This window comes from Mustela nivalis (assembly GCF_964662115.1).
Source record: "Mustela nivalis genome assembly, chromosome: 5".
Taxonomy (NCBI): domain Eukaryota; kingdom Metazoa; phylum Chordata; class Mammalia; order Carnivora; family Mustelidae; genus Mustela; species Mustela nivalis.
In genome coordinates, this window is record NC_139024.1 from 97,317,200 (window position 1) to 97,343,591 (window position 26,392).

At 39.4% G+C, this 26,392-nt stretch overlaps 1 protein-coding gene across 20 annotated transcripts in view; it reads right to left on the reverse strand.

Annotated features, from left to right (window-relative positions):
• The window catches only part of PKHD1 (PKHD1 ciliary IPT domain containing fibrocystin/polyductin), a 485,802-nt gene that overhangs the window by 404,482 nt on the left and 54,928 nt on the right, over window positions 1–26,392 (reverse strand). For 17 of the 20 annotated variants that reach the window (XM_082729339.1, XM_082729341.1, XM_082729340.1 and 14 more), the window contains exons 27-34: window positions 25,846–25,960; window positions 24,852–25,127; window positions 13,217–13,347; window positions 11,129–11,264; window positions 6,668–6,863; window positions 5,884–5,951; window positions 2,889–4,496; window positions 145–288 (exon numbers count right to left, since the gene is read on the reverse strand). In XM_082729339.1, the coding sequence (XP_082585465.1) occupies window positions 145–288; window positions 2,889–4,496; window positions 5,884–5,951; window positions 6,668–6,863; window positions 11,129–11,264; window positions 13,217–13,347; window positions 24,852–25,127; window positions 25,846–25,960 (2,674 nt within the window). The remainder of the gene's footprint in view (window positions 1–144; window positions 289–2,888; window positions 4,497–5,883; window positions 5,952–6,667; window positions 6,864–11,128; window positions 11,265–13,216; window positions 13,348–24,851; window positions 25,128–25,845; window positions 25,961–26,392) is intronic. The other 3 variants (XM_082729349.1, XM_082729351.1, XM_082729354.1) reach the window with 2 other exon arrangements.

Below are 26,392 nucleotides of genomic sequence, written 5' to 3' on the forward strand. Positions count from 1 at the left end.
GTGGGGAACAGAGAAATCCCCTTCCCAAGAACAGATAGAAAAATTGGGAGTCAGTACAGCATTGATTACAAAAATGCAGTTAACTGGAGAATATCATTTTTAGATACACTCTTAATAAAGTATATATGTGGCATTTGTACAGACCATCCAGGGGCGGGACCAAGCAGCTGAAGGCTGACACTGTAGCATTAGCCAAGACCTGGCAGGGAGCGCCACACACAGCAGCTGAGATGTTCCCTGGAGAAAATCCTCCTCCGAACACATGCACAAGGCTTCCACCCAGGCAGCCTTCAAAACAAAATACAAGCTCATGATTACAGATGCAAATCTCTCTTTCTTTACTTAACTCTAAATTCAGACCTATGCTTTCTTGCTGCCCCGTCATTCCTTTTAAGCCCTCTAGAATCCACACAATTGTCTCTAGGTTTTGATCTCCTAAGCATCTTCCCACTAAGCTCTGGCCTCCAGAGCATAGAGTCCTTGTTCTGTCAGATTCCTGTCATATTCAACAATCTATTAAAAATGTAATGACTTTTGGGGTGCCTGGGTGACTCAGTCCTTAAGCGGCTATCTTTAGCTCAGGTCATGATCCGAGGGTCCTGGGATTAAGCCCCGCATTGGGCTCCCTGCTTGGCAGGAAGCCTGCTTCTCCCTCTCCCACTGTCCCTGCTTGTGTTCCCTCTCTTGCTGTGTCTCTCTGTGTCAAATAAATAAATAAAATCTTTCCAGAAAAATGTAATGACTTTTATACAGATAAGTAATGCTTACTTATCATTCTTACTCTTTTTAATTCCAAAGAGTATACAATGAAAGTAAAAGTCCCACTAAACCACCTAGCTCCCTCCCAGAGGTAGCCACATTTAATTTCTTGTGAATCCTTCCAGAATTTTTTGATCATCTCTATTTTTATACAAAGAAATTTTTTCTAGGGGCACATGGGTGGCTCAGTCAGTTAAATATCTGACTCTTGATCTCAGCTCAGGTCTTGATCTCACAGTCATGAGTTCAAGCCCCAAATTGGACTCCATGCTGGGCATGGAGCCTATTAAAAAAAAAAATCTTTCTACACATATTCTTCTACTACTTGATTTTTTCATTGAAGATACAGCATATACAATTTCCCAACTATGTGTACATGTATGCATACTACTTAGAATTCCATTATATGCCACAATTTATTTAGCAATTTTCCTATTGATTGATTCTTTCCTTATTTCTCCTCTCTTGCTATAATGAATGGTGCTGAGGAATTATACATTTATTTGCATAAAACTGCTACAAACTGTTAGAAGTGGGATTTCTAGGTCAAATGAAAAATAAGGTTTTAGATTTGAAGGATATGGCCAAACTTCTCTCCAAAATAATCTTGTACCAGTTTACACTGACACCGGCACTACAGGGCAGCACCTGGCTCTGATGGGTGAAAGTATGACCATTCTAAACAAACACCATGTTTTGCTTCAGTCTGAGAACCAAAAAAGGTCAATATCACCTGGACTTCCAGATATGTGGCCATCTCTAGTCCACACTAGAGTGTCTACACTTCTAGTGTCTATTAACCTCAAGTCAAGACTCAGTGGTTCCTACAGTTGCCTCACAAACCCAAGAAGAACATTTTGCTTAGGAGGCATTTCATAGCCCTGCTCTCTCATTAAAAATAAAAAAAAATAAAATAAAATCATTGAAGGGAGGGACATGAGAACATCCAGCCCAAATCCCTTTATCTGTAGAAAATGTACCCAGATAAGTTACTATCACACTTAGGACCAAAATCCCAATTGCCCAATACCTATAGCATTCTACTTAGCCAAGGCCAGACAAATTTGTTCTAAAAATTGGCTTGGCTAAAACTATGGGAAGAGCCTAGACATCCATCAACAGATGAATGGATAAAGATGTATGATACACACACACACACACACACACACACACACACACACAGTGGAATATTACGCAGCCATCAAAAATGATATCTTGCCATTGGCAACACCGAGGATGGAACTAGAGGGTATTGTGCTAAGTGAAATAAGTCAATCAGAGAAAGACAATTATCATATGATCTCTCTGATATGAGGAACTTGAGAAACAGGGAGGGGAAGGGAGGGAGGGAGAGGGAGGGGAAAATCAAACAGGAAGAAACCAGGGAGGGAGGCAAACTATAAGAGACTCTTAATCTCAGGAAACAAGCTGAGGGTTGCTGGGGCTGGTGGGGAGAAGATGGGGTGTCTGGGTGATGGACATCGGGGAGGGCATGTGCTATGGTGAGTGCTGTGAAGTGTGTAAGACTGATGAATCACAGACTTATACCCCTGAAGCAAATAATACATCATATATTAATTAAAAAAAAAAAAAAGAATTGACTTGGCTAGCACTTCATCAGTGTAAGATTCAGCTCCCATAATTTCCTCTGTACTTTCTGTATCACGGTCAAATTTGAGTTGTCTCAAGTGCGGTAGGGCGCTACCTGAACAGAAACCAAAACCATCACTGGAAGAAAAGGCAGGACAAATTTCAGTATATCTATATAAAAGAAGAAAACAGTTCACCCAATGCAATCATACTATGCAATTGGCCTCTTATTGCTGGGGTATAGATTCATCTGTGAAATAATTCCAAAATGATAAAAGCTAATGATATTTAGTAAGTTTAAAATAATTCAGGTTGGCATAGAGGTTTAAAAAGAGATGAAGGCACCCATATATTACTTACTTGATCAAATTATGAGCTCTTCGAGATGGAACTATTGAAGACCCAAATTAAATCAGGTTAAGGAATCAAATTAAAATAAAATCACACTTCTGGAATCTGCAACTGATTTCCTACCTTTTACAGTGGATTACATAAAGAGAAAGAGAGAGGGAAAGATCTGTCTCATTTGCTTGACTTACCAAAGTTCTCAGTCACTGCCGAAATAGTGACTGTGGATGTGAAGACCAGGACAGATGAGGCCCACCCCCTCATGCGGTCGTACCCTCTTACTGGGTACTCCCCAGCAGGAAGGGGTGGGACCACACACTGGAGAACTGTGTAGTTGCCAGAGACACCCGCACAGGGTGACATCCCAATAAAAATGTCAACATTTTTAGCTCCTGAGACCTGGGCCACCACCATAGTTAAGATGTCATCAGTCTGAGAAATAGAGAGTAACTGTGGAGTGAAGGCATTGCTGTACCCAATGACTCCCATCCGGTATGAAAGTCCATCTACCTCGATGACCAGGCCCCCAGAGCCATTTCCTGCAGGAACAATGCACTGGATGAACTTGGAGCTGATGCTCACTGTCAGGCAGGCCTGCTGTCCAATGAAGACTAGTGTGCTGTTCTCTCCACGCAGAGCTATGCCCTCCATGGACAAGAGGCTTCCACCATGGATGCTGAAATTCTTGGGAAAATAATGAGACACTTCAGGCAAAATGTGGAAGTGCCTGGAAACATTACCAAAACAAGCATATCCAATTCTTGTATGAAAAATGGATACGTAGTGCAGTCCTGGGGTCAAGTCACTTATCCGGCATGCCACATGGCTTGCATTAAAGAAAGTTACAACACAGGGAAGGTGATTGTCCACAAACACCATTGGCTCATCTGTTGTGATGTCTAATTTCTGACCCCTAATCAGCACCATGGTCAGAGACCCACTGACGTTAGTGGTTAAGGAGTCCACGATGGGAGTTGTTTCTTCCCGCAAGGAAAGAGTGCAAAGGCCCTGACACTCACTGGGTATCCCATTCACCAAGACTGTGATGTTCAGGGTGAAGGAAGCATTAGGCAAGGGGGCATCCACTTGGCTAATCTGGCAGAGGACTGTCTGGTCCCCCAAGCTCAAAATCACACAAGAAAATGGACCCGACAGGTGCACTTGAACTGACCTCTTCCTAGAGTTGAGAGCCAGCCCTCTCACTGTGAGTATGGTCCCACCACAAGCAGACCCACGTGTCGGCAAGATGGCCATTATCCGGGGTGTCATCACAAATTGTTGGGGCACAGCAGACATGTTAGCAAACCCCATCTGCTTTTGACGTACTTGGAGAGGATAGGTGCCTGCCTCCAAACTGTGAAGAGGAAAGGAGCACCCAGACAGGCTCATGTTGTTCCATAAAGACTGCATCTCCAGATCACAGTTTAAGAACCCCAGAAGGATCACTGAGTTGGGGAGGTTATTTCCTTCCACGGAGAGCCTCAGGCTGTTATTGGTCATTTCTCCTTGCACAGCAGTGACCACTGGTGTCCTTGCTACTTCATACATGAAAGTAAAGCCCTTCCCCACCAAGCTGGGTAAGGGTCCTCGGACAAAGGATGCATTGCCAGCCCAGACCTCCACGGGGGCTGGGACAGTGGGAACATCTGCTTTGGGCAGCAGAGCTGAAGGTGGGGTCTCACACCAGATGACAGTGTCTGTTGAGTTCACGATGTCACAGGTCCGATTACCCACAAGCACCCACACCAGATCGGGGTCCCTGCTGAACCCTACTCCCGAGACAGTGAGGATGGTTCCACCTAAAGCATGAACATCAAAAAGAACACTTACAAGTTGATATTCAGAACGAGGAACTCAAGGCACCTGTGCAAACCCCAGGGCAGTTTAAGTGGAAGGTGGGGTGTTGAAACCTCAGCGACTTCCACTCACCCCCGCAATGTTAAATCTGTGATCATTTTGGCAAGCATTAGATGGGCTACAATTCACATAATAGTAAAACAGTGTAGATTGTTGTATAAAGGAAGGATGCTTACAATACTTCAGACAAAGTTTTCAAATATATTTCTAGATCCTAGAAGCCACTTCTATCAATTTAGACACTAATGAAAAATCTCATTTCTGGAAGTGTTCTTGTCACTGCTATGTTCCCTGGCATGTTAATCTGTAATAATATGTAGGGAGAGTATATGTGTAACATCTATGTTAATGGAAAATCAAATTCCTTAGTCTTCTTGTCATTTGCCATATGACGATCTCACATATTCCCCATTATTCTATACGTTATAATATAGAGGGTTCTGTATATAGTCAACATAGGCACTGATAAAAAATGTAACTTCTTGAAGTATGACACTTATCTTCTGTATTATTCTATGTGATAGTTGAATGGTCTGTGTATTATGTAGGCTTATGTCTCTGTGTGTGCATGTGCATGTTTTGAGATATCTCAAGAGCCAGGGAAATATCAAAACATTCTTGTGATCCTGCTGTTTTATACCTAGACTTTGTCTCTCTAGCTGAGGGACACTCAAGCCCCATCTTCAGGACAGGGGCTAGAGCAAGGTACCTCATATCATGACCAAACCTGTGGTCTAGGAAAGCAGCTTTAAAAAGGATTTTACTATACTCCAAAAGGATAAAGCTCTGTTGCACACATTACCACAATGGTGATCTACATGCAGATTTATAGCTTTCCTTTTTTTTTTTTTTTTTTTTTTTCTAAAAATGACCAGTTTTCCAGATTTTCCTGTCTTGTCTCCCATATTGATATTTGTGTTTCTGACTCCTTGTGGGTCTTTCATCTGTACCCTCAGAGGAAAGGGAAGACACCAGACTCATTCTTTCCCTCCTTCCCCCTCCAGGATTTAAAGGGATAACCTGGGAAGCTCTTCCCCTTGTTTTTCTAACATCCTCTAGAGATGTGCTGTCCACTGGATATGTCAGCCTCTTTTCATCAGAAAAACAAAACTGGGCACATCTTCTTATCATAAAAACTCATTCATTTCCTGAGCTCATGGGAGCTCACTGGTTTCCATACTCTTCCAAGTACATCACTCAGTTCCCAGAGCACAGGGAAAGCTCCTCTCCCTGCTGCCCCATCTCTGGTCTCACTGGTTCAAATCCAAGAAGAAAACCTGAATATCCAGAGAGCAGGCCTGCCAAGTAAATGATATGAGAGACTCTCACCCAGAAGGGACCCGCAGCAAGGCTCAATGCTGAAAACATCTGTGACATACTGGATATGAAGATCAACCCTGCAGAGAACGGGGAGATGGTTATAAAATAACTGAGTTAGAAAGAGAGAAAGGGAGGAGCAAGAGAGAGACCCAGGTATCAGGGAGAGAAGCGCAGATCTAGGGAGCAGTGATAGAGAGCCGGTGTGAATGGCATCACCTCACCGAGGAAAAAGAAAAGGACACCGTGGGAAGAAAATGTTGTGTGGGACATTTTCCTGGGCCAACACCTGTGGTGGCATCAGCCCCATACAGTTTAGCTAACTTTCTGGAATGAGCAGAGGGAACTTCTGGAGAAATACAAGGAGGAGGGACTTTGGGACAAAGAGGATCTGAACACAGCTTGGACAATAATTTTAAGTCATTTGTTCAAAGCCCTAGACACAATCTTATTAAAGGTCTTCTTTAGTCACAGACTCTAATTAAAGCACAGAACAGTACCCCAATACATATAAATGCTCACCCTACCCCACCTTAACCAAAAGCCATGACATCCTAGTTCCAGTAAGTTCTCTCTTCCCCAACTAATAAGCCTAAACATTGCCCTTGGATTGGTCTTGAGAGCGAATCATCCTGTAGGGTCTCTAAGATTTCTTCAACCTGTAGGACTCCCATGTGTTTATCTCCTGACTTCAAAAGAGGGGGGGAAGCGAAGATCTGACTCAAAGCCAGAATTCCTCAAAAGAATCACTAGATCATGCAATAGACCTCAAATGAACGGCAAGCCTCCACCTTACCATCGTGAGCGAATGCTGACCCCATTGATGGAGACAGAGATTCTGTGGAGGCCAGGGGGCAGTGGGGGCAGCACCACCTCCAGGCTGTGGGGCATCTGCACATGAGCCGGAACCAGAGTGTCCTGAACGTGAACTTCAACATCCAAATCAGAGTAGTTCCCCAGAAGTGCCATTGTGATGGAAAGGGTCTCACCTCCTGCATTGAAAAGAATCCATTAGCTTCCAGTATGGGTTTGCGGCCTCAACCGCTTATGCAGTCTAAACCTATCTTTCGGGATAAACTACACGGCCAGCCCTGCGCACACCACCCTAACTGAGCACTTCAATACCAGCTGAATTGTTTCCATAAAGCTTCAAGCAGCTCCTAAGATCACAGAGCCACTGCCCACTATTTTTTGCTTGCATAAAAAGCAAAATTGTCTGGTCAATCGTATGCCAGAGGCACTAACTTAACTCCACAGAAAAGCAAATCAAGATGCAGAGACAAATCAAGGGGTGGTTTTGAGGGCTGATGGTCTTCACAACCAGCAGCCAGCACCCCAAGTTTTTTGAAGATGTATTTATTTATTTTTGAGAGAGAGAGAGTGCACACAGGTGTGTGCCTGAGCAGTGGGAGGGGCAGAGGCAGAGAGAAAATTGTGAGCACACTCCCTACTGAGTGTGGAGCCTGACCCAGGGCTCGATCCTGGGACTCTAAGATCATGACTTGTGCTAAAACCAAGAGTCGGGCACTTAAATGACAGAGCCACCCAGGCGCCACCTCCCCCCAAGTCCTTTCCTTTAACTTCTTCTTTCCTGCTGAGTGGAGTCTAAAGCTATACTTGGGGTACACTGAACTCCTTAATAATGCTGTATAGGAGTACAGCTCCACAGTGCACTGACCACTTACACACGTGCCATCCCATCTTGCCCTCACGCTGTCCTCATGGCATAGGAAGAGCAGGGAGGAGCACTGGCACTTAGCTTTTGAGGAAATAAAGCTCCAGAAGCCAATGTTTAATAGCTACTTAAGGGAAATACCAAGGCCGAAGCCCAGTTCTCTCTTATATTTCAATACATTTGCAGTTAAATTAGCAACTTTACTAAAATGTCATGTGTGCTATTGACCCTCGAATTCAATTCCTTTTACCTTAAATAGTTATTAAGTACCATGAAGAAGATGTCACAAAAAGCAGAAAAATAAGTTAAACACAGACCAGGCCATTGAAGAGACCTCAATGGTAGTAAAAGAGGTATTAAAAGAGCTTCAATACAAGACACACTGTAAGAGGTGAAAATCAAGCGATGGGCCTGTTCCAGCCACAGCAACATTCTGAATATCAAGAAAGACTTCATGGGCAAGATGGTGCTTGAAATTCTATATGAAAAATAAATCACAAGAGGAAGTGATAAAGAATAGGGGGTTTACAATTCAATTCTAAAAACTTCACACTTTAATCCAAAAATCTTTTGTATCAGTTTCTCATTTAATCATCCAGTATCCATGGCTTGGAAAGAAGGAAAGAGAATTGAGTGACTCTCTGGAAGACCAGATACATGTACATAGTCACGGACTCTATGGGACTAGGTCAAGTTGATGGTGGGTGTATGACTGAAGACAAAGAAAGCAATCTTAAGGGGTCTTTACCTAATTCAGTAGGCAGCAGAGACCTCCAAAGGTTTCTAAGCAAGAAAAGGATGCAATTGAAATGTTCTTCCAGTCTGTTAGATTAACTGGAAAGAGAGGGTAGGAGAAATCTAATCTTCAGACAACAAGAGCCAGAAACCAAGCCTGCAATGGCAAGAATGGAAATAAATACACATACCTCTCCTGTGTCTCAAAGAGATGCAACTCAGGCTAAAGCATCTCTAAAACACCTGTAGCAGCTAACATTTGAAAACTACAGAGCTGGCCATTACATAACAGCACAATCAATCACGTGAGGAGGAGAAGAGGCTACTTGAAAGAGAAAAGTCAAAGACTATGGTTCTGGGGTGTTGGGAAAACTGACTCTACATTCAAATCCTTGTTCCACCATTTTCCTACCCATGTGAGTTTGGATGACTCACTTTGGATTCTCAAAGCCTTGGATTTTTCATCAGCAAGATGATAACAAAACCCACCTTGCTGTAAGGATTAAGTTAGACAACATAGGACAGTCTCTCATACAGTACATCATTCAAAAGCCCTCCATTAACTTCATTTTCTGTCTTGCTGCATGCTCTCTTTACTCTTCATGTCTTCCCAACCTCATTTCTACTGTGAAGTCTGAAGCTTCAGTGAAGTGACTTTGAAGGATTTCAGGGTTGAGGAAGAAAAAAAGACAGGACCATGAGGAGGCAGGAACACAAAAAAATGAGTTTTATATGGGTGGTCCTTTGACAGATTTGCATGGCTACCAAAATCTCACTGCATGAGACTTCCCAGAGACAACAATAGGAGACCACTACCCAGAAGGGTAGGAAGGCCAGGGAACTCCTGGGGGAGGAGAGGGGATTATGTGTTTAGATGATGTCATTTAGCAATAGTCTAGCTTGGAGATCTCCAAAGGGCATCAGTAGCTTAGAGTCTTTTATAACCCTCAAGTTTATCTTACCTGTTGCTGGGAGATGTTAGATACAGTTTTTCAGAGTATGCAAAATGGCAGGCTCTAACTAAAAATCTGGGGTTTTATTGCATGGGACCTTATTTTAAACAACTGGTTATGTAAAAATTTGAGTTTGATGTTGGCATGTTTTTGAGCAAATGGGTCTCAGCTTGCTTTCAAGAAGGAAACAATATAGGGCCAATATACACAGGACATCTTTGGCTTATCTATATAACACTCAGTATCTAGCAGAATGATGCCACTCAACAAAGCATTTGTTTAGTACTTACTCCATGTTGGTTCCTAGGTTCAAACTTTTTACCTACTTTACCTCCAGTTTTCACAGTAATCTTGAAAGTATTATTCCCACCTAGCAGTTAAAGACACTAAAGAGAGAGGAAGTTAACTATCTTGGCCAAGGAGTGGTTGAGCTTGGAGTCATTCAGATCCAGCATTGCCCAACCACAAAAACCACACGCATGGTTCTCTACATCAAATCCTTCCTCCCCCTGCCCCTGTCTCCCCTCATCTCTTTCTTCAATTTCCTCTTGGCTTCACTGTTATCATCAACATTCTCATTTCCTGGGTGGAGATTTATAGCATTCCAACTTTCAAAAGAGACTTTCCCAGTAGGCTGCCGCTCTTTGGGGATTTTATAACATGTTCTACTTTATTCTGCCTGTAGAAAGATTTAAATGTGAGTAGAAATTCTGAAAATCATGCATCATGTTGTATACATCAAAAACATAAACTCCTTGGGTTCTTGGCCAATTGTCAAGCTAATTCTAGATGCCTCTGGGGCACTGATGTAATATACTAATTCTTTTCATCATAGACAGGAAATTGTACTAAAAGCCAAAATCACTGAAATCTGAATAGAACACAGAACTCCCTCTTCTCTTTCCTACTTCATTAGGAAGAATCCATACCACTAAGAAATTTTACATACTTTGGCTGTATGAGGCACCAAATTCTTCTGCACTAACTGAGCTGAATACTACTGAGAAGCTAAAGGATACTCCCCTTTATTTATGTCCTCTTGAGCAATGGAAAATGAAAATAGTACCAGAAAAATTGAGTCCAGTCTTTTTCTTTGGGAAATGTGTTGGCCTTTTGTAATAAATCCTTAGATATGGCTGCCATAAACTCTGTTATCTGGCATTCAATTAATCAGAAAGGCATGTTACCTGGTACTTTTCCAGATCGGTATGGTATGACATAATAATAAATTGTTTTAAGTCCATCCTGTCATATTATCTGACTCATCAATGGAAGATTAAATTGCTTCAAGTCATTCTATGCTAAATGAGTCCTTCTTTTTATACAAAGTATGTCTTAAGGAATAAGAATGAGAGAACACCTTATTCTCTAATCAGATCAAATAGCTCTACCATAGAACATGATGCCAAATAAATTATATTTTACAATAAACTAAGAGTGGTTAAGTGCTTAAAATCTGAAACCAGACTGCTTGGATTCAAATCACAGATCTGTTACTTACTAACAGTAACATCTTAGATGAGTTATTTTAGTTCCCTTTTCCTTAGTTTCTTCACTTATAAACTGAGGATAATAATCCTGTAAATTAATGGCAGGGATTAAAGTCTATTAGCACAGAGTAGGTGCTCAATAAATATATTTTGAATTGTTACTTTGAATTCTCATGTCATTTTCCATGATGGAAATGGTCCCAATTTTACAGAGGAAATAATAGATATAAAGAGATTTACTCCATGATGGCTAAAATGAAAATAGCAGTGTTCCAGTTTTCTGCAAAATAATTTCCATTCAAAATATAATGCTATCTTCAGTATAATTAAGAGACCGTGGTTTGCTGTCTTTATAGGATCAATGGTCTAAAAATAAAAAGATGCTTCAGTATCATGTATTTTACCTGCTATGTTGCTCCTGTTTCTGCTCAGAGAAATGATCACTGGATTTAAAGAGGAATCGTATGTGAATGCCATGGGAAGAACTGCAGAATGGTCCCCTGTAATCACAGTCAAATTCACAATGGGTCCATCTTTCCCCTGAAAAATCAGTTTTTAAAATAAAACCTCTGTAAATAATACTGACTTGAGAGAAGTCCTTATAGAATTAGTTTAAGAGGTTCCTTATAAGAAAATTATTTTTTTAAGTATATTGCTACTTTCAAGTCTCTGACTCACTCTCTTTCCCTTTCTCACATACTCACACATACACACGTTGACAATTACTTAGAATAGGCAAGTATGGTTTCCAACTGATTGAAGAGTAAATAATAATGATTTGCAATTAATACACCAGTTGGTTCTGTTAAAAAAAAAGGCAATTTCAAATAAATCTATACCTAGCTAAACTAGCCATCAAGTTTGAGAATACTTTTAAATAAGGAAAAACACAGAAAACTTCCCTCCCACATATTCTTTCCTAGGATATTTATTAAAGCTATGACCTCATAAACAACAGCCCCCCCAAAAAAAAGATATGAACTCCAAAAGACAGTGACTCTACCCAGCACAGCAACCAAGGGAAGTGCTAGGATGAAATGTGTAGAATAAACCAAGAAAACACCAAGTTAGGTTGAAGCAGGAAAACAGACAGCTTCAAGGAAAAAGAGTAATTGATGTGATAGATTTTTTTTTCAGATAGAAGTTTTTTATTATGAGGAAAACATATTAAGAAAAAGAATTAGAAACTCTATGAAAAAAAACTATAAAAGAAAAAAAATTACCTGATTCTGCCCACATCATTAAAATAGTTGTAACAATGTAAACATAGTCTATTTATTTAATAAAGAAACGGTACTGCAACTATATTCAAAATAATTAAAAGTAGCTGTTTCAAAAAAAGGAACTTGGAGAAGGGCACAGAGGGGTAGGAGAGCAGGATCGTTTTACTATTTTAATCATTTTACTTTTAATCTTTGCATGTATTACTTGGACCAAAACTTTAAAAGTTTGTTTTTTAATGTTTATTCTCCCTAGCAAAAGAAATCTGAACCATGCAAATTTTACCAAAAGAAATTTCAGATAACTGGATACTACATATCAGAACTTTGGAATTTAGATTCATTTATCCTGAGAAAAGTAAATATGCTCCAAAATGTAGTTGGATGATCAAATTTCTGCTGTTTAAAATAGGATATTTTGAAAATTATCTTAATGTCCAATAATAGGGAAGAGTTAAACTACCTTACAATTACATACTGGAATTCCATACAGTTTTTATGTAAATGTGAAAATTTCACAATATTTTAACAACTGAATAAAAAAAATGTGAGGTCAGTGATGAAAGAGGATTCTGAAATTTCTCTTCCAAGGGTCTTTATTTGTTCAGTAAACAGTCGTCCTTCAGGGTCATGAATGTGCTGAGAATGTTCATGATACTGAACTGTGAATAGATAGTTCACCTTCCACTGTGAGCATGACTCTCACCAATAGCACCATGGAAGAATGTGGACTCAAATCTCCTAGTAGGCTATGAAACAGCACTAATTGAAAAAGAAACAGACAGCTAAGGGACTTGTTTTTAAGGGAAAAGAGAAGCAGAAGGTAATAATTAGGAAGATATTTTATAGGAACCATACATTCTAGAAATTTCTAAGTCCCGCCATTCATATCCATCCCAGAAAACAAAACTGCTAGTGTAAACTACTTGCTTAAGAGAGAAATGAGATGATAATATATGTAAGTTTTGCAAATCAATATCCAGGATATACACTAGATAAATTCATTTATTCTGCAGCATTATTATTCATTGAGAGTAGGAATTGGGACTGCATTGTTGTCTTCTTTTAAAAGAAGTCAACTGATGTTAATTGCAAGCCCATTGGTGGAGTCAGCTTCCCACTTTATTGCAACATAGACAATATAGAAAATATTAGCATACTCTCATGATGGTAAGGTCATGATAGTTAATTAAGTTCTAAGAAAAGATTCATGAAAACCTTCACACTACATGTTAATAATGGCCACTAACCCAGAGAGGAGATTCCACTTACTCTGGGTGGAACTTTGCATTGAATTCTTTGTGAATTGCTTCTGGTGATATTGATGGCACAAGACCGAGATCCAAATAACACCAGGCTCACATCTTCCAAACCAGAGCCTTGGATGGTAGCCCAGAGACCTCCTGCAATAAAAAAAAAAAAATGTTTCAGATGGAATTAAGAGCCATACAGGTAGACAAAAATTAATTACCCACAGGAGAGAGAAAGTGAAATTAAAATATGAAGCTCCTTAGTCAAAAGATAACTCCTACTCAAACTGCAGAAAAAGATTGATGCTAAATATATAAACTACTACATAAACAGAGAGAAATGGTGAGTAGAGGGCAGAGAGGAGGAGTAACACATCCTGGGGATATTTAATAATAAAACATAGATAAATATTGCCAAGAGTCAGGTAAGTAAAGTAGTTAGTCTCTGAAAACTCTCCCTGCCCTAGAGTTTAAATATCATCCCCACCAATCCTATAGAGCTTATTCTCTTTCTGAGAAATCAAGTATAAGAGAGGATCATGGTACAAAGAGCTGGGGCCCAGAGTCAGGGCCACAAATCATGAGGCCACTTAAAGCAGATCATTTGTAGCACTGTCCCTGAGTTCATTGGTTCTCACTCCCTCATCTTTGAATGACAGCTTTAAACCTTCCAGCTTCATGATTTGATACCACACATACCAGTTTCTAGTCTCCATGAGGCTGTAGAAGTGGCTGACATCATCACCCACCACCATCAGGATTTCTATACTAACCATTGGAGAGCAAACACAGAAACTTCTGTCTCCTTGCTGCAGACATTGGTAGGAAGAGGTATGGCACCAATCATAGTGATCTTACGCCACACATTTGGAGGACCAGCCCTTGATCAAGCTAATGAACAGAAGACCCACTTATTCTTCCTGAGAGCAATGATTCCAGTCTGTCATCTCCCCAGAAGGGGATATAAGAGAGGCAGGGAAGCCACCAAATAGGGATACACATAGACCTTGAGAGTAGGAAGTGGGTGCAGGAACAAAGTTATATTGCCCAGGCATGTTAGGGTGAGACAGCAGAACTTACCCAAACTGATGAACATCTATCAGGAGAATATGACTAGATGGAACTATACCCTGAAGTTAAATATATGATTTTTCCCTGAAAAGTTAGAGCAAGCCCACAATAGTCTTCAGAGGTAGAGAATAAAATTGAAGATAAGATATCCAAATGGCCAACAAACACATGAAAAAGTGCTCAAATCACTTGGCTTCAGAGAAATACAAATCAAAACCACAATGAGATACCACCTCACACCAGTAAGAACTGCTAAAATTAACATGTCAGGAAAAGACAGATGTTGGCAAGGATGCAGAGAAAGGGGATCCCTCCTACATTGTTGGTGGATATGCAAGCTGGTGCAGCCATTCTGAAAAATAGTATGGAGGTTCCTCAAAATGTTGAAAATAGAACTATCCTACAACCTAGAAATTATACTAGTAGGATTTACCCCAAAGATACAAATGTGGTGATCCAAAGGGGCACCTATACCCCAATATTTATAGCAGCAATGTCCACAATAGCCAAACTATGGAAAGATCCTAGATGTCCATCAACAGATGAATGGATAAGGAAGATGTGGTGTGTGTGTGTGTGTGTGTGTGTGTGATGGAATATTACATAGCCATCAAAAAATGAAATCTTGCCATTTGCAATGATGCAGGTGGAACTAGAAAGTATCATGCTAAGTTAAAAAAGTCAATTAGAGAAAAACAATTGTCATATGATCTCACCGATATGAAGAATTTAAGAAACAAGGCAGAGGCTCATAGGGGAGGAGAGAAAAAAATGAAACAAGAAAAAACCAGAGAGGGAGACAAACCATAAGAGACTCTTAATCTCAGGAAACAAACTGAGAATTGCTGGAGGGGAGGGTGGTCAGGGCATGGGGCTGCTGGGTGATGGATGTTGGAGAGGGTATGCATTGTGGTAACCGCAGGGTATTGTGTAAGACTGATGATTCACAGACCTATACCCCTGAAACAAATAATACATTATATGTTAATAATTTTAAAAATGAATTACAAAAATAGTAAAGAAATAGACAAACACATAAAGGGCTTATATCCACAATATATTTTTTTAAAAGTTCTTAAAATCTGTGAAAAAGAAAAATAATCCAACTGAAAAAAAAAGAGGGCTAAGGAGATGGACAGGTGATTGAAAAGAAAATGCAATGCCTCTTAAACTTATGAAAAGATATTTAATTTCTCTCTTAGCAAATTAAAGGCAAAGAAAAACTACAATGAAATGTTATTTTTCTTCCATAAAATGAGCAAATATCAAAAAGTTTGGTAACACGCTGTGTTGGTAAGATGGAATAAGTATATGGTCATATATATTGCTACACAGAGAATAAACTATAAAACCTCTGAAGAGGATATTTTGGTATTATCAAAATTTTAAATGTATATGACCTCTTGACTCAGCAATTATACTCCTAGAAGTTACATTATTTTGTCCACATATATGTAAAATGGAACAACTGCATATCCACGTACAAAAGAATGAAGTTAGACTCTGTTTTAGGTTGAAATATCCACCCCCCGCAATCCTACCTGCCAATACCTCAAATTAGGTGACCTAATTTGAGAAGAGGGTCATTGCTGCTATAATCAGTTAAGACAAGATGAAGTCACACTGGACTGTGGGTCCCTAATCCAATATGATGAATATCCCAGTTAAAAGGAATAATTTGGGGCGCCTGGGTGGCTCAGTGGGTTAAGCCGCTGCCTTCGGCTCAGGTCATGATCTCAGGGTCCTGGGATCGAGTCCCGCATCAGGCTCTCCGCTCAGCAGGGAGCCTGCTTCCTCCTCTCTCTCTCTCTGCCTGCCTCTCTGCCTACTTGTAATCTCTCTCTGTCAAATAAATAAATAAAATCTTAAAAAAAAAAAAAAGGAATAATTTGGACACAGAAAAAATCAAGGAGAACACCAAGTAAAGATGAAAGAGGAGATCAAGGTGATGTTCCTGCAAGCCAAAGAACACCAAAGATTGCCAACAAACCACCAAAGACTAAGTGAGAGGCTTAAAACAGATTTTCATAAGCTGGTTCAGAAGGAATCAACACAGTTTACACCTTGATCCTTGACTTCTAGCCTCCAGAACTCTAAGACAATAAATATCTGTTGTTTAAGCCATTCAATTTCTGAAGCCCTAGAAAATTAATACAGACCCTTACCTCAAACTATAAGCAAAAATTAAATCAACTACTTAAATGCAAAAGCCAAAACTATAAAACTTTCAGGAAAAAACATACATAAATCCTAGTGACAGTGAATTAGGAAATTATTTCTTAGATATGACAGCAAAGCGCAAGTACTAACAACAATAGGACAAACTAGACTTCACCGATATTAAAAACCACAAACCATGCTGCACAAACCATGAGAGAGGTGAGCAAGAGAAGAAAGGATTAGAGAAGATCTATAAAAACAACCATAAAACAAGTAACAAAAAGGCAATAAATCCATACTTACCAAAAATTACTTTGAATGTAAATGAACTAAACACCCCAATCAAAAGACACAAGGTGATAGAATGAATAAAAAAAAGTAAGACCCACCTCAACCATGCCTACAAGAGACTCATTTCAGATCTAAAGAAACATAGATTGAAAGTGAAGGGACAGAGAAATATTTTCCATGCAAATGGATGTCAAAAGAAAGTCAGGATAGCAATACTTGTATCAGAAAAAAATGGACTTTAAGACAATAACTGTAGCAAGGGACAAAGAAGGACACATAGAATAATGAGGAGAACAATCCAACAAGAAGATATAACAACTATAATTATTTATGCACCCAAAACAGGAACACCCAAATACGTAAAGAGTTAATAACAAACCTAAAGGAAATAACAGATACTAATACAATTACAGTAGGGTATTTTAATAGCCCACTTATATCAACAGATAGATCATCCAAAAATCAATGAGGAAGCAGTGTCTTTGAATGACACATGGGACCATATAATTCTAACAGGCATATTCAGTACATTCCATCATAAAACAGCAGAATACACATTCTTTTCAAGTGCACATGGAACATTCTCCAGAACAGATCACATAATAGGTCTTAAAACAAATCTCAACAAATCCAAAAGATTGAAGTCATACCATGTATCTTTTCTGACTACAACGCTATGAAACTAGAAATAAATCACAAGGAAAAATCTAGAAAGACCACAAATACATGGAGCTTAAATAACATGCTACTAAACGATGAATGTGTCAACGAAGAAATCAAAGAAGATATCAAAATTTGCAAATAAAAATGAAAACACAATGGTCCAAAAATCTTTGGGATCCAGCAAAAGCAGTTCAAAGAAGGAAATTTACATAAATACAGGTCTACCTAAAGAAGTAAGAAAAATCTCAAATTGACGATCTATCCTTACATCTATAGGAGGTAGATAAATAACAACAACAACAAAAACTAAAACCAACAGGATGAAGGAAATAATAAAGATTAGAGCAGAAATAAAAGAAATAAAAACAAACAAACATAAAACACAATAGAACAGATCAATGAAACCAGAAGTTGGTTCTTTGAAAAGATTGGCAAAACTGATAAACCTGTAACCAGACTAGTCAAAACAGAAAGAGAGAGGACTCAAATCAGCAAAATCAGAAATAAAAGAGGAGAAATAATAACTGATATCACAGAAATACACAGAATTAGGAAAGAATATTACAAAAAATTATATGCCAATTACTGGAAAACTTAGACAAAATGAATAAATTCCTAACACCAAAACTAAAGCATGAAGAAAGAGAAAATTTGAAGAGACAGTAATCAAAAAATTCCCAAAAAACAAAGGTCCAGGACCAGATGGCTTCACAAGAGAATTCTACCAAACATTTAAAGAAGAGTATATACCTATTCTTCTCAAACTATTCCAAAAAATAGAAGATGAAAGAAAACTTCCAGATTTATTCTATAAGGCCAGCCTTACCCTGATACCAAAACCAGATAAAGACACCACAGAAAGAAAGAACTAGAGGCCAATACTCTGGCTGAACACATATGCAAAAATCCTCAATAAAATATTAGCAAACTGCATACAACAGTACATTAAAAATGTTCACCATGATGTAGTGGTATTTATTTCTGGGATGCAAGGGTGGTTCAATATTTGCAAAGCAACAAATATGATACATTACATCAATAAGAGAAAGGATAAAAGTAATATGATCATTTCAATAGACACAGAAAAGTATCTGGCAAAGCACAGCTCAATTTAAGATTAAAAACCCTTGATAAAGTAGGTTTAGAGGGTACATACCTCAACATAATAAAGAGCTTATATGAGAAACCTACAGCTAACATCAACATTACTAAAAAGCTAAGAGCTTTTCCCGTAAGGTCAAGAGCAAGACAGGGATGTCTACTCTTGCCATTTTTATTCAACATAGTATTGGAAGTCCTAGCCACAGCAATCAGACAAGAGAAAGGAATTAAAAAGGCATCCAAATTGGCAAGGAAGAAATAAAACATTCACTATTTGCAGATGATAGACTCTATCCTAAAAAATACTGAAACTGATAAATAAACTCAGTAAAGTTGCAGGATACAAAATCAATGTACAGAAATCCATTGCATTTCTATACACTAATAATGAAGTAACAGAAAGAGAATTTTTTAAAAAAATCCCATCTACAATTGCTCCAAAATTAATAAAATAAATTTAACCAAATAGGAGAAAAAATCTATACTCTGAAAACATAAAATACTGATGAAAGAAACTGAAGATGATACAAACAAACAGAAAGACAGTCCATGCTCATGGACTGGGAGCCTGGTGGTGGGTATTAAGGAGGGCATGTATGGCAAGAAGCACTGGGTGTTGTACATAAACAATGAATCTTGGAACACTGCATCAAAAATGAATGATGTATTTTATGGCAACTAACATAACACAATAAAAAAATTGTTGAAACATCTATACTACACAAAGCAATATACAGATTTAATGCAATCCATATTAAGATACCAAAAGCATTTTCACAGAATTTCAACAAATGATCCTAAAATTTGTATGGAACCACAGAAGACCCTGAACAGCCAAACCAATTTTGAAAAAGAAAAAGTAAACTCGAAGTATCACAATTCTAGATTTCAAGTCATATTGCAAAGTTGTAGTAATCAAAACAATATGGTACTAGCATAAAAACAGACAGAAAGATGAATGGAACAGAATAGAAATCCCAGAAATAAACCCACAATTATATGGTTAATTAGTCTTCAACAAAATGACAAGAATATGCAATGCGGAAAAGGCAGTCTCTTCCACAAATGGTGTTAAGGAAAACCAGACAGCTACATGCAAAAGAATGAAACTGGCCCACTCGCTTACAGCATACACAAAATAAACTCAAAATGGATTAGGGACCTAAGTGGGAGACCTGAAACCACAAAAATCCTAGAAGAGAGAACAGGCAGTCATTTCTCTGACATTGGCTGTAACATCTTTCCAGATGTTTCCTGAAGGAAACAAAAGCAAAATAAACTATTAGGGTTACATCAAAATAAAAAGCTTCTGTATAGCAAGAAGCAACCAATAAAACTAAAAAAACAACCTACTGAATGGGAGAAGAAATTTGCAAATGACATATATGATAAGAATTAGTATCCAAATTATATTAAGAACTTACACAGGGGCACCTGGGTGGCTCAGTGTGTTAAGCCTCTGCCTTCGGCTCAGGTCATGATCTCAGGGTCCTGAGATCAAGCCCCACATCAGGCACTCTGCTAAGCAGGGAGCCTGCTTCCCCCTCTCTGTCTGCCTACTTGTGATCTCTGCCTGTCAAATAAATACATAAAATCTTAAAAAAAAATAAGAACTTATACAACTCACATCATAAAGCAAATAATCTAAATTAAAAATGGGCAAAAGATATGAACAGACATTCTTCCAAAGAAGACACACAGACAGCCAACAGACACATGAAAAGATGCTCAACACTTCTCATCATCAGGGAAATGCAAATCAACTCATACCTGTCAGAACGGCTACAGTCAAAAACTCAAGAAACAAGTGTTCATGAGGATGTGGAGAAAACAGAACCCTCATGTGTTATTGATGGGAATGCAAAATTGGTGCAGCTACTGTGGAAAATAGTATGGAGGTTCCTCAAAAATTAAAAATATACATTACCTACAATCTAGTAATCGCACTACTGAGTATTTACCCAAAGAATATGAAGACACTAATTCAAAGGGATACATGCACCCCTATGCTTATTGCAGCATTATTTACTATAGTAAAATTATAGAAGTAACCCAAGTGTCTATCAATGGATAAAGAATGGATAAAGATGTGAGATAGGTAGATAGATATCTCAGGATATTATTCAGCCATAAAAAATGAAATCTTACCATTTACAACAACATGGACAGAGCTAGAGAGTATATTCCTAAGTGAAATAAGCCAGTCAGAGAAAGTCAAATACCATATGATTTCACTCATGTACAGTATTTAAGAAACAAAACAAATGAACAAAGGAGAAAAAAGATAAATCAAAAAGCAGTCTCAACTATAGAGAATAAACAGTTACCAGAGGAGAGATGGGTGGGGGAATGAGTGAAATAGGTAAAGGGGATTAAGAGTATACTTATCATGATGAACACTGAGTAATATATATATAATTGTTGAATCATTGTATTTTACATACAATACTGTATGTTAACTACACGAGAATTCAAATTTTTTAAAAAATTAAAAAACAACTTTTGTCCTCTAAAGAATAATATCAAGAAAATAAAGACAACCTACAGAATAGGAAAAATACTTGCAACTCATATATCTGATAAGAGACTCATATCCATAATATATAAAGAACACTTAAATTCTATAATAAAGGGAAAAATAACACAATTTTTTGAATGGCCAAAGATACACAAATGGTTAATAAGGACATGAAAAGATGTTCAACATCATTAGTCATTTGGAAAATCAAAATCAAAATCACAATGATAATAGGTTCCAATTCAAGACGGCAATTTAAGAAGACTCTGAGCTCGCTTCCTCCACAGAACATACCAAATTACATCTCTTAATAGAACAATTCCTCCTGAAGAAGAACTGAGAGCAAAGTGAATAGCTATTAAACAACCAAAGACAGAGAGAATGGCAAGAGAACAGAAAGAGATATAGAAAGACAGTAACAAGACCTCCACCCCAACACTGCAAATGGTTGGGGCGAGGAATACTGAAAAACCAGGAACAGTTTTGTGTCTCTGGGGACACAGAAAAACCTGCAGTTTAAAAGAACAACTAGCATATAAGAGACAACACTAAAACTCTGCCAAGTGGTTGGTGCCAGAAAGTTCTTCAGATCACAGGGACTGGAGAAGGACACATCTCACCTTCCTACCCCACAATAAAAGCCTAGACCAGAGTAAGGTCCAGACAACATAGCTGGAATGTTCAGTCACCTTGGCAAGCTTGTAACTTCAGCCAGCCCAGGGTCCGTGAGCCAGTGCCAGCCATCCTGTGGTGCTGGGGCACAGAAACCAGCTGTGGATTTGTGCAGGGGGCGGGGGTTAATTTATACTGCTTTATTGTATTTTTACTTTTGAAAATTTGTCTCTTTTTGTTGTTTTGTTCTTTATTATTCTTTTTTTCTTCTTCCATTTTTTTAAATTTTTTATTTTTTTAATTTTATTATTACTTGTTTCTTCATTCTTTCTGTAAAAAGTCATGGTTTAAAAGAGTAACTACTCTGTCCACAGCTCCTATCGGCAAAACTCCAAGCACACCCAGTCTGCGTAAGGGGTATCATACCCAACTCCACAGAGTTTTGCCTGATCCCTAGAAACAAACATAGAAAGTCATCCAAAATGGGGAGACAAAGGAACATGTCTCAACAGAAAGAACAAGAAAAAAATGCAGATTAAAGAATTAAGTGAAACCCAGATAAGTAATATGTCTGATAAAGAATTTAAAGTAATGATCATAAAGATACTCACTGCACTGGAGAAAAAAATGGAAAAACTCAGTGTGAGCTTCAGTAAAGAAATAGAATATATTTTTAAAAACGAATCAAAGTTGGATACAATAACTGAAATTTTAAAAAATCCACTAGGGGGAATCAACAGATTATAGGATGTAGAAGAATGTATCAGTGATCTGGAAGACAAGGTCATGGAAATTTCGGCTCAGGTCATGATCTCAGGGTCCAGGGATCAAGCCCCATGTCAGGCTCTGCACTCAGCAGAGAGTCGGCCTGAGGATTCTCCCTCTCCCTCTCCCCCCACTCCTCCCCTCCCACGCTCTCTCCCTCTGTTAAAAACAACAACAAAAAAAACCCTTTCAAGTGTGCTTCTGCATATGGGCCAGTGGTGATTTCGAATGTTACTGATTATATTACTTTATGTGTTCATTACATATAAAGCTATTCTGTAAATTCTTCATGGTAGGCCTCGATATGGTCCTCCTTAAAGTCCCCAAGCAGCATTTCTCAAACTGTACTATTCCTAGAAATTGCCTGAGGATGCTCTTAAAGTGCAAATTGATTCAGGAGGTCTGGGGTAGAGCCTGAGACTGTGTTTCTAAGTAGCTCCCAGAGGATGCAGATACCTCTGGTCCAGAACCATGCTTTGAGAGCCAAGATCTTCAGTATGGAGCACAAGGTGTTATAATGTTGATTGATTAGTTGATTGACTGATTGATTGCCACTGGTTGCTACTAGGTAGGCCACAGGGCAGAGGAAGGGTTAATAGGGAAAGTTTACAGCCCATAGTTAGAAAACTAAGAGCTAGAGCGTCTCTCTCCCTCCTTCCCTTTCCCCCCAGTCTTACTAAAAGCTCACCTGCACCCACCAGACACTACCCCTTCTTGGAGTTTTCCATCTTTTACAAAAGTATTGAAGGATGAAGCAAATTCTCCCGGACAGATCCCTGCACTATGGACAGATTGCTGGTGCAGCACATCGAGAGGGTGATCAACTCACCCTGCTTTGCCTGGGACCTTCCGGAGTTTCAGCACCAAAAGTTCTACAACCTCATTTTAAAACTGAAAGTCTCATGTCCTTGGAAACCCTCAGTCCCAAGAAAACAGGAGAGTTGCCCCCCCACCCCCGCCTGTACAAAGCACTCTGCAGAGGGGAAGTGAGGATGACAAAGTGGGCGCTGGAGGTCTGTGCAATCCGGTTGGTGGGGGATGGAGAGGAGCTGGAGCAGCTTAGTGTGACCTGAACTGCAAAAGCCAACCTTCTCAGATGAAAGCCCCTTATGAGCCCCCAAAGACACTATTTTAGGCCCTAAATTCAAACCAATAATCACCGAGTTCAGAGAGAATATGCTCTTTTACCCCAAGCACCCCCCATATCATCTGGCCCCTGCTTGAAACCACCGAGAAATTTAGAGCAAGCTTGCCCTGTTTCTGTGCAGAGATGAGGCAAGCAGGGCCTCCCAATTCAGTCTGCTGGGCAAAGTGAAGCCAGAAGTGAGCTGTGCCTTTGAGCAATGAGCCTGTGGCAGGAAATGCTGCTTTTAAAAGAATGTTCTAAGCCACAGTTCTTTGACCAAGAAAATAAAACTATTTATGACAAAATGACAAAAATCCAAAACATTAAGGAAAGTAGTTTTATGCTCTAAAAATCATATATTAACACATATAAGCATGGGTGTTCCTGACATTGTTACAACCTGGCTGGGTTGTTTTTAACTGGTTGCGTCCCTCGGAAGGCATGGAGAGATCCTTGGTTTCCATGGCACTAACCTACAGTCCATGAGGTCAGTGTCGATCAGACCCACTGCTCTCGGTCTACCCCACTGCTTAGACAGTAGTTGGCTTTGCCTGCTGGCCAAGGACCCAACTGTACATCACTCCACAAACATTTGTGTACGTAAGACCTATGCTTTGCATTTGCAAATGTTTTTACTTTTCAAGGTACTTTCCCATCTGTTGGCTCATTTTAATCTCACACAAAAGTAGAAGGCTGGTGAATGAGGCATCATTAGGCCCACTGCATAGCTAAACAGCAGGATAGCATAGAAGAAGCAGGAGGCTGAGCTTCTGAAAATCCCCATTTGTATCCAACTCTACCTCTTCCCTTTGGAAAGCCTTGGACAAGTCACTCCTCTTCAAACCACCATCATCTCACCTCAAAAAACTAGACAGTAATTCCATCTTTGGGGCAGCTCTAGACATTTAGGGAATGCGACTCCCCAGATGAGGTACTCAATAAATGATACCGGGCCTACCGTCATTGTTATTAGGAAACTGCCTCCCATAAAAGTAATCGAGACTCCTAAGGTCACACATCTGACTTCCGCAGGACAAAAACCCAGGCCTATGTCCTAATTCCCAACCTAGTGTTGTTTTCCCTGGACCAAACTGTCCCAGTGTCTCAGTGACTGACCCAGTTATGCCTGACACCCTCAGCCAACTATGATCCTTTATGTGGCAAGTGACCTCATTTAAGGGCTCAGAAGTCTGTAGGTCATTAGAAAAAAATGTTGATGACCGAAAACAAAAACCTGTGACCTGCAGGGGGTATGGAATTTATCACGCCACACGACTGCATTCCTGCATCTCCGCAAGCATGCTAGAGCATCGGAGGGTCAGGTGCTGGGTGGGGCGCTCCCCAGATTACCAATCTCTGCAGCTCTGGAAGGTTCCACAGCAACCAGTCTGGGCTCCACATTTAGGAAGAGGGCTTCTCCACTGGCGTTGATGGCACGACCGGAAGGCCTCACCACCATGGAGAGCCGATGCATTCCGACCGGCAGCAGGTCTGTCTGACAGACCACGTTCGTTTCGTTTGAGAAGAGAACTCTGCAGATCGTTTTGTTCACCGTAACCTGCACGGCCTGGGGGTCCCCAGAGAAACTAGTTCCAAAAATATAAACCAGCAGGTTGATGTCACCATCTTAAAGAAGGAAAAATAAATAAATAAAAGAACAAAGTCATCTCTCAATGCTATAACTCCATTTAAGAGAATTCTGTCTAATGTCAAATGTTCATTCCCTCTCACCTTCCCCTCCCAAAATTCAAGGAGTTGGATGATGACTCCAATATTGGGCATCTATATTTATTATTGCAATGTACAGCCCCCATCTGAAGTTTTCTCAAACTAGGAATAAGAGAACACTACTCAACTCTAAACAAATGAAAAAAAAATCAAAATAAACATTTCAAAACAAGGGACAAAGAGAATAAAACATTTTAGGCCATCAAATCTCCAGGTGTCTCAGGGCACCTGGGTGGCTCAGTTGGTAAAGTGTCTCACTCTTGGTTTTAGCTCAGGTCATGATCTCAGGGTTGTGAGACTGAGCCCCACATTAGGCTCCACGCTCAATATGGAGCCTGCTTGGGATTCTCTCTCCCCTCTCCCCTGCCTCCCGCCCTTACCCTGCTCAGGTGTGCAGTCTCTTTCTCTCTCAAAAACAAAAAACAAAAAACACCTCCACCTGCCTCCATTTCAAACCATAACCATATTATTTAGATTGAACAAAAAATATACTTTCTGCTGTATCACTTAATATCCACCCCATGAATGGATGCTCCTCCTGTTCACCCATCACCAGGTACATGGCCTCTAAGAAATCACTGAGCCTGAAGTCATGACCATCTCAATGCCAACTCACAAATCATACCCAGGGAATACCACACCAAGTGGACCTGGGGAGTTGACTCTTCGAGGTACTGGAAAGAACAGGAACCTGAGCAATGGGCAGGTATGTCATTCACACGCACAACCACCTGAAAAAAAGGCAGAATAATTAAAGGCAAATGTATGCATTTCAAGTGCTCAAGAGTACTCAGAAAGCACTTGTGAAATTTGTCCAAATTAACATGTTTAATGACTCTTTCTTCTATTTCTCAGTAACAAACTCTAATGAATGATTCAAAGCATATTAGGTTTTCTTAAAATGATGGTTGTTATGCTGAAACTTAACATTTCTATAATCAAATATGCTAAATCTTGAGTAAATTTCCTCTCTGTAGTAAATTTAAGAAAATTCAAACTATTCAATGACTTTTATCACTCTAGATTATATTCAACTAGATATCTGTGAAAAGTCTTTTCTTTGCTGGTACATGCCAACAAAACAGGCACCTTCCTTGCATTGTAATACATGGATATGCAACTGGAAAATAGTCTACCTGGGCCTTTGGTTTGGGGTCTTTTTG